Consider the following 12098-nt stretch of genomic DNA (forward strand, 5'->3'; position numbering starts at 1 on the left):
CTCCTCTCCATCTGTAGACCCAAGAAGCTAATGGGACAAGTCATCTGCCTTCCACTCCCAACATACAATAATAAAGCAGGCATAGGAGAACTGCAGTAAGACATTCCTGTTCACAAGGGGCAAATGGAGACTGAGAGGAGTCTCTACATCCAGCCCACACTCAAGGGGAGGGAGTTGTGCAACGGTGCGAAAACCAGGAGTGGGAGGGGTCACTGGCGGCCATCTGAAAGGCTGCCTACCACACTGCCCTTCTATTTGACTCTAAAAATAAAAAGAAGTAAAAATTTAAGAGCAGTATTTTATGAATCATAAGGTACAGCTGAGTTTTCAATATATATTGCATTCCTGTGAGTTTGTATTGCATTCTTTTCTTTGGCTCAGGGTGAAAATTCTTTTGCATTAAAAGAATATTGGAGGAAATTGCTTAAAAATTCTGTCTCCTTCTATCATGGCTATAGATCTGATCACTGACTCTTACACTGTCTAATTTTCCAAAAATTTTCAAAATGTTTTCCTAAGGTTTAATATAGCATCTGCTATAGCTCCATACTTATTCCTCAAGCTGCATTCTGTATTTCTTCTTCAGTTTATCAATACATTGATTGCATTTGCATAACATTCAAATTACATTCCTTGGCGAAACATTAGTGTCTCTACTTTGAATATGAGAGCTGTTCTGGTTTCTTCTTTACACTACTGAGTGAACTAGGGAAATAACTTTTCCACTTGTTTTCTCTATACTGCTTAGTTACTATATAAGTAATTTTTTCCCCCTAATCACACATTTCTTCAAAGTAACACAAATGAAAAACTGTGATACAAACTAGAAATTCTAGGTAGGTCAGGTTTGACAGCAGTTACTTAACCCCTGAATGATAGTGCCTCAGGTAACAAACATTGAAATTTTACTAAATGTGCAGTTTGAGTACTTCTCTTGATGCAGCAATATGTATTGGGTGCTTTGTGATACTTTGGAATCTAATTTTGTATTTTGAACATGTAATTACTATGAAAAAGTATCTATAATAAGCATATCCAAACCAGAGCATAGATTAGGAAATTTTTTTTTTATTTCTGTATATTCCTGAATGATGTCAAAATAATAACAAAAATTTAAAACAACATACAGTGGCATCTGTGGAAACCCTAAATAATTATAATATCTTTAATAATAATGTTTCATATTTTTAATATTCTATTGTGTTTCCATTTAAGAATCATACTTTTCCCCCTTATATAAGTATCTGTATAATTTTATGAATAATCTATCCAAGTATGCAGAACAGGCCTTTGGGAGAGAAAAAAATACACTCAATATTTTTCTTAACTGACACCTGCCTAGGTTTTTTGACATGCTATGCTATCAGTTTTTATCTTCAATGATATACGAAAGATCCAAAATCAAATTGGCTGTCTCCACAGCCACCTGCAGGCCACTAAGCTTAGCAGTAAAACAGTCCAAAGTCAGGTTGTTGGCTGAGCCCGTAGCCTCATGTGGAAGGCAGGTTTGTGGTGCAAAGGGATGCTGAGTAGTCTTCAAGAAAGACCAGCGGAGTTCTTCCTGGCTATTGTGTAGTCCGCAGCCACATCTTGAAAGCAAATCTGGCCAGTGAACAACAGAGGGAGACTCTGCCTGAGCGGACCAAAAGTGTCCGTACTTCATGTCAGTAAGAACCTCACCTCCATCATGCTCTAAAGAGCCAGCGACAGATTCCAACGCACTGCAGAATGCTTCAGTGATTAGCTGAAGCTCTGTTTGAGTACATCCATCATCTTTGAGAATGCTTTCTGGCTCGTTACAGGTCTAAAGAGTAATAAAACCATTGAAAGCACATACAGAGAAATACTATAAAAATGTTTCTTAAAAAATAAAATACTTGATCAGACCCTTATCATAAAGTTACTACTTATGTTCAATTTCCTTAGGGGTTCAGCACAATGCTAATGGGCAAGCATGGACCAGCTGGCCAGGCTATCATTCCTTAATTGGGTTGGTGATAGTATAAATATATACTAGTCATGTTATCAGAATAATGAATCAGAAGAAACCCCATCATCAGCTTACTCTGAATGACTGCCCAGTCGTGCCTCCTCAATATATGATGGACAGGGCATAATGCACACATCACAGGTTTTTATACACACAGGAGGAGGTGCCTGAAAGGCTAATGTCCAAATGAAGTACTTATTTAGAGTCGGCAGAGTGTTTGAGATTTGTTTAAAATGAGAACACATGTAATTATTAAGACAAAAGCCATTTAGGAACATGTGTAATTTTCACATCAATGTTTTAAAAATAAATAATCTCTTTAAACTAGTGAAATGGTAATATAATTTTAAACCTTTTTTTTGGTTCCACCATTCTAAAGAAGTTTCTCCTAGCAATTTCATGGTAGAAAAAGTAATATATTAACAAGCTAATCACTGAATGATAGTTAAAACCCATATCCAAACTATTTCAAAGCAGTGACCACTTTTTTTTTTTCTGCCCAGGAGGTGTGAACCAGGTAAGACCATCGCTACTGAATGTTCTTTTCCCATATTTTCATGCTGTATTGTTTCTCCAAAATCCTACTCAGAAAACCTTCCTCCTCCAAAAACTTCTCTAGTTTACTTAATTCCATTTGCAGACTATATTATTGTGTGTTCAGCATCAATACATGGGCCTGATTTTGTTTTTCATAATGTATATTCTGATAACTTTTCATGAATGGGCTTTATCATCAAATAGATTTTAAATCATTTTGGGAAACGGGGCATATCTGTAAAAAGCATTTACTCTCTCTCTAATTCTAGTTAGCCACTGGAAGCTCTGCAGTCTGTCTCTCTCTCTCTCTTTTTTATTTTTCAGGTTCAATGCAGGGCTTGAACTCACAACCCTGAGATCAAGACTTGAGCTGAGGTCAAGAGTCAGATGTGCGACTGACTGAGCCACTCAGGTGCCCCCTGCAGTCTCTTGATAACATTCCTGACTAACCAAAGGATCAGCTGCAAGTATCTGGAAAACACATACCTTTTTCTATCCATTTTCAAATAAAGTAGGTCAGTATTTATGAAAAATTAATCAGAACTATAATGCACTAAATTTATCTATTATCAGGACATAGTTTCCTAAATGAATAAAAAATATTCTATTTGATAGAATTTGTATCATAAATGGATACCAATTTAAAAATTATAATAGAATCTAATACTGGGAATGCATTAATTGAAACTAAGCCTTTTCTTGATAGTCCAGAAGGTACTGAAATATTTTGTAGAATCTTAACACTTTCATTATGACTATCAATTATGATCATACCACAGCAGTTGAAATCTCTAATACAACTTCCATCAACAGAATGCTTATTTCAATATGCAATATTTCAACAATACTCAAAGAATGTGATCATTTGGTAAAAGGATGGATTAATAATAATCATTGTGATAAAGATATTACCTTATATTTGCAAGTGTTATTTTCCTCAAGTGTTTTCAAATACAAAATTGGAGTTAGGTTACTGAGAAATTAAACATTAAAGGCTCCAGGGTATCCTGATTTGGTTTATTATCTCATAAAACAAATGTCGTTGAGAATTCAGATAATCTGAGCAGGTCCATCCAACCTACCTTGTGTCTGATATATGCTGCCAAATGAGTTTCAGTACAGCCGCCTCCCAACAAAACGTACGGTTCCTTGATTGTTAGCTGCAAAACATGCAGTGCGGTTTGACATGTGAGCTGAAAAAGAGACGAATCATCAGAATCAGACATTGACATCGGATTCACAAAGAAATATAACCATGTTTTCAAGGGAACTTAGATAGTAGACTCAAAGAGCTGGATTTTAATTGCAAAAGAACAGAGCTTGTGTTGCCAAGGTTGTAATGTAACAAATACATTTTGGAATAATAAAAACCAGAGATTAAAGAAAAATATTTTAGCCAGATGTTTGTTTCCATGGACCAGATTAGTATCATCTTTCATATGCACTTAGCTCTTCAAACTGAGATTCACAAATGGATGGCCTCAAAATAACTGGGTCAGCAAGGTTTGCTAGTATTTCTACTAAAAAAATTATTTCCGTCTAAATAAATTAGCTGTATACATGCTATATAATTTCTTTCAAGTTGCTATGGAAGTAATAACAGCTATAACCCAGTAGTAGTAAAAAGAAAAACACAGAGACCTTTCATGTTTACCAAGGATATATCCTTGACTATATACAAATCTTTAAGTTTGTGACCAATACCATAGGTTATCACTTCTCTTATAATGTATAAAAGTTGCATGTGTTATTGCTGGTAGAAGACGACAAACTCTATCAAGAGGTGGATGATGGGTATGGCTGGGGAACTCATTTTCTCGGTGAATTATTCATACACGTTAGCATCAAAGAGTACACAGTTCAAGTTAATTGCTAAGAAAAGTTCACGTCAAGGACTTTTAGATTGCATGTGAATACTAGAAATAACTGGTAGCACTCGCCAAGTCTCCTGTAATCTCACAGGCAAGTCAGTCAGCTTACTTAGGACTTTTAATTCTGTCATTTTTGTTGTTTTTGCTTTCTAAATCACCTGGGAAAGTTATGAAAAACAAAATACATAGTCCGACTATTTAATCCCGGCCTCAGCCCCTAAATAATGGAATTCAGTTTGTGACCTACCTTTAGCTCATCCCAGGCAGTGTCATTTCTGTTGCAGAGAAGCAAGCTGCAGATAGTTGCTTCATTAGGAATAAGATGAAGAAAATGTTTGAAGCCAAATTTTGCAGGGCACAAATCTTTCACGCTTCCGTAACTACTAGGAGAGATTGAGCCTAGGGAACCAATAGGCTGTGTTCCTATTTTTTGAAGTTCAGAAAAGACAAAACGTATGAGTAAAGATGGAACATACAATAATTTAAAATTGATTCCTAGCCAATATAAAAGTCCCACAAGCATACACTTTAAAGCATGAAATATAGAATAACAAGATGCTTCTTTATTATTATCATTATTTTTTTTATATTATGTTAGTCACCATACGGTACATCCCCAGTCCTTGATGTAAAGTTCCATGATTCATGAGTTCTGTACAACACCCAGTGCACCATGCAATACGTTCCCTCCTCACTACCCATCACCAGCCCATCCCATTCCCCCACCCACAAGATGCTTCTAAAACCTATAAAATAAGTAGTATTCTGCTATTAAAGTAATAGAGAAATAAAGCAAAGCAGAGGTTCTTTTTTGTTTACAGACTTCTTTGAACATCTGTTAGGAGCTATTTTTTACTCTCTAGAAAAAGGCACACAAAAATGTGCATACATTTTCTGGGAGCTTACAAAATTTGCAAGAACCCAGAAAATAATCACTCACTGAACAATTAAACTTCTTTGAATATTCTTCTTCTTAAGTCGCAAACAATAAGGAATACTGAGTAATCTGAAATTTAAGGATTAAAAAAAAAAACCACCTACAGGTTGTGTTATTTCACTTGGTGGATGCAACAGAGAATCTATTGTAGATGAGCCACTGGACATAAAGCGAGTCTGTCATATCATTTAACTTTTCTGGGTGGGCCTCCCCATAGGAGAGTAAAATGGGGATAATGTCTGCTTCACAAGTAAAGCAAATCAAATGCTCAGTGCTGTGTACGCCATGACAAGCTTCAAACACACCAGTGGCCCACACACAATAACCCTACTACTTAATCCAGATCAATAAGGAATTATTCCTGAAAGGGGGAGAAAGTAGGTAATGTTAACCTAGATACACTAGGGAGGGTGGAAAACATAGTTTACCTAAGCCATGGGCTTGGTATAATTGTTTTTTCCCTTCCTTTTTATCTCAAAAGGTCTCTGCTCCCAAGATCCAGGACTAAAGCTCTGGCTACTTATATCATGTTGTAGTTATATGTGGGGTAAGTAGGAGTCGTGGGCTCGTGTGGAAACCCAGTGCCCACTTACACCATTGTTTCTATGACAAATGTTAAACATTTTAATTTCTTTAGAGAGGGAGTGAGTGAATCTTAAGCAGATTCCACACCCAGCATGGAGCTTGATGCGGGGCTTGATCCCACAACCCTGAGATCATGACCCTGAACTGAAGTCAAGAGTTGGATATGGATGCTTAACCGACTGAGACACCCAGGCACCATTTAAAAAACTAATCTGTAGCACCCAATATTCACAGCTGGAAAAGTCATGAAAAACCAGTAAATATTTAAAACTATGGGTCTGATCCAGAACATCAACAAGGAGTTCCACAGAACTATTTCCATTATTTCTTAATAATTTCCACTTCGACAATCATAGGACAGCCTTATAGAGATAAGGCAATAACCCAGATATTAGGTATTCAATACTGGCATTCATACTACTGCTTTTTGAAGATTTGTAATAACACTAAAAATAGTGAACTTTAACAATGGCTTAAATCTGATAAATGTTGCAGTCGATCAGATTGGAATGACTGATAGGCTGTCAATGCATTTCAAAGGATTGAAAGTGGCTCAAATCACGAACTCTACATTGTCATGTTTCTTTGGCTGTAACAGATGAATATCCTTATGTCTGATTTTAAATTGTAAAATACAGTGAACTTCTTGCCTGTTAAAATTCTCTATCTTACCAAATATTAGTCAATTCAACAGACATTTTAGAACACCTCCTGTGGACCAGGCCTGTTGTCAGTGCTAAAAATAAAAGACAATCCTGATTCTCAAGGAGCTCAGCTGGAAATATCTGGGATATTTAAAGCTAGTGCGTGTGCGTGCACGCACACATCCACCCACCTACTCACCCTTAATTAGGAATTACTATTTAGGCAGTACAGTAGTGAAGAAGAAGTGAAGGAAAGGATATTTCAGCTGCAAAATTACCTTCTGAATATAATGTGATTTCTACTTGTAAAATTCAAGTAGAATTTTGTGTAAAGTATGAAAGACCTTAGGATTATGAGGCTGTTAAACTTAATTGGAGGGTTAATGGTTTGAGTATAACAGACTCTGTAGTCCTTTCTGGGGCTGGAAAATACAGAGAAATCGTCATAAACACTCACTTTTAAGTAAATGAACATTATAGGATATTTTTGAGAAGCCACCTTTGCTGGCAGAAATGATACACATGCTGTGAGTTGGCAGCTTCTAGAATTTTTCAAGATGTTAACAGTGACACCAAGAATGTCTCTGCTCAAAAAACAGTGTGATTTATTAACTGTAAGGGGCAAAAGCAGAAGGTGCTTTTTACCTGTCACTTTACTCAGGGGTTCCATCAGAGCCACTCCAACTCTGTCTACGGCAATTACACGGTGCACACTGAGAAACTGTTTCAAAGATGGGTGTATAACTTTTTGGCACATGACGAGATCTACGTGATCGCTAACGAGCTGCCTTCCTAAGTTAAGCAACTGCTCCAGGACTGCATTTTCAAGAGAGACCCCGGAACTGACCACCACAGTTCCATCTCCAGTATCAGAGAGATCTCCAGATAAAGAAGCACAAAAAAGTGCCACCTTGAAGGCATCTGATTTTTTGATAGGTAAGATCTTCATTAATTGAACTTCTGACACTTCAATAAGTATTCCAGGGAATACAGTAGAATCTAGAACTCTTTGACCTTTTAAAGGCACAATTATACTCTTTCCTAAAATGAGGCGGTCTTTGGCATTTTCTGGAATTGTAAGCAAAAAGGCTCTCAGAACCAAAGCACTGATATGGTCTGTTTCCTCTCTGGTGAGCATACAGGCAGGTTTACTTGTTACTATACTGCGCACCAAACAAAGGAGGCGCTGAGGACTGCTAAAGTCAACTAGAACTCGACAAGCACAGGACTCGGACTTGAGGTAACTGGTGCAGAGGCGCAAAAGATGCTGGTTTAATTTAATAACAGTGGTGGGCGTCAAGCCTAGTCTCTGAACATTTTCAATCAGATTGCAGCAAAGAATGGCCATGAATAAGCCACAGTCACTGAAGCACGACACATGATTCTGCATGGATGTTGTCAGGATCTTTAAAATGGGATGGGTGACGGGAAGGTTAGAGAGCAGGGCCGATGACTGTGAGGTCGTGCACACGCAGCCTCCAAGGCCGTTGTGCACCTGCTTCAGCCTGCCTGAAGGGCCATAGCTCGATGTCAGGATTCCTTTCAAGACACAAAGTGTAGCCCTGACTCTCTCATTTGTCAGTGGTTCACTTTTACACAACGACGGCTTTTTAGCTTCTAAACGAGACATCTTATCAGGTGATACTTGGTGAAAACAGTTTTTATTTTGTTAACCATATTTTTCTCTTTATTGCATTGTCATGGGTCTTGACATTTAGGAAAAAAAAATTATTCTTTAGGAATGAAAGTCTTGAATATGCAGTACTGTGGCTATTAATTAAATAGCTCCAGGTTTATGAAGCTAATTAGCATGTAATGACTTAATGACATATTAGTAATTCCAAATATTTATTTTTACTTCATTCTTCAATATTCTGTTGTTTGCCTCTAGATTGAGATTGAGATTTTACAGATTGTTTTGCAGCCCTCTGTATAAAGTATGTTCCAAGATGGACACCTATGAAAGACACCCCAGCTACAAGAAGCCAGTTCTTTCTAATCCAGCTGGTGTTTTTCATTTCTTCTTTCAATATCAAGCTCAGATTCAAAGATGCTTCTTTCTATAAGAAATAAAGGAAAAACATTTTAGAGAAATAAGTCCAAAACATTTAATAGAATGCAGTTTAATATTCTGATGCTCTGCTCCCTCTTTAGAAAAAGGAATTACCAACTGGCACAAGCCTCCACAAAATGAGAAATGTAAATCCACTTAGACTAAACAGTCATTCCTTTATTCTTCAATGAATCCCTCCAAGAAAAAGTACTGATATTTGAATAATTTTGGAATGCAGAACAACATCGCTAAAAAGCTTACAGTACAGTTATTTGAATATGATCTGCTTCTAGAAAAGAAATGCTGCATTATAAAACTCATTATAAAACAAAGAGTCTTAAAAAAAAGATCCCAAATGTTTTTATTCTCTTATATCAGGATTTAATGTTATGTTTTCTTCTATAATTTTGGTTTACTTGGAAACTGTAGGTCTGAACAAAGATCCACGTACATCAAATCCTGCCTGTAAATAATTATGAAATAAGAGAACTGTTAGTCTCCCTACTATAGACACACTCTGTATTATATAGGCCATCTCTAGCTGTATAAATCTGCACAGCACATTGTCCCAAAGAATAAACCATGTTTTCAATATTTGGCTAACTTCAAAGTAATTTTCTATAGCTTTATTCTATCAATCAATTGTCAGTTTCAGTGTCCTACAACTGAATCCTCCCTGAGATTTTGGTTAATGACAGTAAATACAAAAACCAGGGAATATGCTGTTTGACAAAGAGAAAAATAGGATCTGATTTGCAATTTGATCTCGAAAGGTCTAAATACCATAAAATGTTGTAACAAGCACACTCGTACTAGCCTTCTTAAGAAGGCTGTAAATAAATAGTGTGCCTTGAGGCATAAAATCCTGACACTTCAATAATGTGTGGGAAAAAATAAAAAAATCTCAGGTCATGGACCTTATCTGTTGAGGTTAGGTGGTTTGAAGGTGAAGGTTCAGCCAATTATTATTTTCAGGAATATGGTAATTATGCTAATTACTTGGACAGTATTTAGCATAATTAAATAAATACTAAGTAGTCTACCAGACTACAGTACTACCCGAAGTAGACTATGGCACAGTGTGATACAGACCAAAAAGGTGATGGAAGATGTGCAAAGAAGAGGTGAAGAGAGGGAGGAAGTGTTATTCGAAGTGTTATTTTGGTTACCACCCCTCCCCATTTAAAGGACTGTAACCATGGCAACTGAGCCCAAATAAAGGGAAGGCAGTGATGGCTAGTTTTCTCTCTGCAATAAAGTTACAGTCATCTTTTTTTTATAAGATGAGGAAAAACATCTTTCATCTTCCGCCAGGAACAGTCAAGGTACTTAAATATTATTTCAATGGTTATTTTAGATTCAGCAAAATCTGTGCTATACATTTAAATGAAAACTTAGTGAAGTGACTTCCATACATTATTTTACATGTTACATGTAGCACACACCCACACAAACCACAAATCATAACAGAAGCTGTGATCAAGAAAATGATTTCTCCAGTTTAAAAAAAAAAAGCATTTTCAACATGTAACAGTGACATGCAACTTTTCAAAAGTGGAACGTTAAGTTGGCACCTCTAACAGTCTTGTGGTAGTGAGACCAGTAACCACATCACTTGGCTCGTATCTCTATAAAATAAGAAAGGAAGAAACCACTGAAAATACTGGTGAGTCCAAAATCATTTTTAGGATGTCAAAACTTGCTGACTTGAGGGTCTAGATCCAGACAAAACAAGGTACAACTGAAAGAAAATAAATGAACCAAACACTGGGCTGGCTTACAGAATATGCTTGCAAGTGTCAGTTTAGATCTGTTAAGACCCTTTTTTTCCTAACGCTGTGACCCACAGTTCCAAAGGCTACCATCACGTGAACAACTCTGACTTCCTGAATGCACAGGCCTGGCAGACGGGCTTTTGCAGTAATCAATAACCTAATTAAAGTTAACAGTAAAACTTACATGACTGTATTCTAAATTTAGACACACACTATAAATTATGATTTAAAGAAATATAAACCGGTAAAATTTTCTCCTAAAAGGAACCAGGTTTCCTTGGAGAAATGGCTGATTCTAGGTCTCAGACAAGAAATACACAAGATGAGCTGAGGACTTTTTTTGCGAAAAAATATACTTGAGTCGTATCAAAGAGCACAGGAAAAAAACAGACACAGGAGTCAACTTGGAGGGCATCCAAGGTGGTACAATTTGAGTCTTAAAAACCCTCATTGCTGTTAGGCACTAACTCACTTTTATAAAAACTGATAGAGGAAATAAACCAGTTATCTTGCTTTTCCTGATATATGCATTTTGAGGGCTAACTGAATAGCTGATGAGGGGAAGTTGTTCTAGCTCATAAATAAGAAAGGAATGATAGAATTTGAAGAGCATCATTTTGGAACCCCTAAGGAAATAATGGATTAGACCTTCATGGTGGTCAGCAAATTACAGCCCATGGGCCACATCTTGCTCACCACCTATTTTTGTAAATAAAGTTTTATTAGCTCATGCTCATGTATTATGTATGAATGCTTTTGTGCTACGACAGAAAGTTGAGTAGTTGAAATATTGTATGGTCTGCAAAGCCTAAAATATTTACTATCCGGTCATTTGTAGAAAAAAGTTTGCCAATGCCTAGATTAGAACAATGATGATAATATTTTTTAGAGAGAGGGGGAGGGGGTGAAGAGAGAGGGAGAGAGAGACTCCAAAGCAGGCTCCATGATGGGCATGGAGCCTGTCACAGGGCTCTATCCCACAACCCTGAGATCATGACCTGAGCCGAAATCAAGAGTCAGACACTTAACTGACTGAGCCACCCAGGTGCCCGATCATAAATAAACTTTGTAATAGATTTTATAATGGAGAGATCAGACTGATAATGCACTTTAATCTTAGCAACACTGAAAATGGATCAGACATTAAATCTGAAACAATGTGATTCACTAGGATATATACCATAGCACATACATGAAGTATTCTTTTTCAAGAAGAAAAAAAGTAAACCAAAGCAGGGCTTCTGATCTAACTACCAGATTATAGGAGATATGGGAGAGTGAGAAACTTGTTAAATGACAAAATGAGGACTCAATCAACCAAATTCAGAATGTGGGACACTCAAAAAGAAGCAGACTGGGTGGGGAAATGTAGTGGCTGAAGAGATATATCTAAAATGCAATGTGTGGACCTTGTTTGGATTCCAATTCCAACAAACCACCGGTAAAGGAGAATTTTTTTAAAGACAAATTTGGAAATATGAACATGGCCCTGGGTAGCCAATGGTATAGTAAGGAGTTACCATTAGTTTTTTCAGTGTGATAATGCATTTGTAGTTGTGTATTTATCCTTAATGTTAAAGATACACACTGAAGCCTGGGATTTGCTTTAAAATATTGCAGTAATCAAAAAGGGTGTGGGGACTGAACGCTAGATAAAAGAAGACGGGAAAAATGGGTGATGGATACTAGAGAGTTGAATATACAAT

General features: G+C 36.8%; 1 protein-coding gene across 4 annotated transcripts in view; it reads right to left on the minus strand.

Annotated features, from left to right (window-relative positions):
* The window catches only part of MKKS (McKusick-Kaufman syndrome), a 71764-nt gene that overhangs the window by 44515 nt on the left and 15151 nt on the right, over positions 1-12098 (minus strand). For 3 of the 4 annotated variants that reach the window (XM_034640351.1, XM_011224337.3, XM_002918735.4), the window contains 4 exons: positions 7210-8624; positions 4646-4821; positions 3610-3720; positions 1046-1804 (listed from right to left, as the gene is read on the minus strand). In XM_034640351.1, the coding sequence (XP_034496242.1) occupies positions 1364-1804; positions 3610-3720; positions 4646-4821; positions 7210-8194 (1713 nt within the window). In that variant the 5' untranslated portion in view covers positions 8195-8624 and the 3' untranslated portion in view covers positions 1046-1363. Of the gene's footprint in view, positions 1-1045; positions 1805-3609; positions 3721-4645; positions 4822-7209; positions 8625-12098 lie in introns of those variants that run through there. The other variant, XR_004619523.1, reaches the window with a different exon arrangement.

The sequence above is a fragment of the Ailuropoda melanoleuca genome, chromosome 13 (assembly GCF_002007445.2).
Source record: "Ailuropoda melanoleuca isolate Jingjing chromosome 13, ASM200744v2, whole genome shotgun sequence".
NCBI classification, from domain to species: Eukaryota; Metazoa; Chordata; class Mammalia; order Carnivora; family Ursidae; genus Ailuropoda; species Ailuropoda melanoleuca.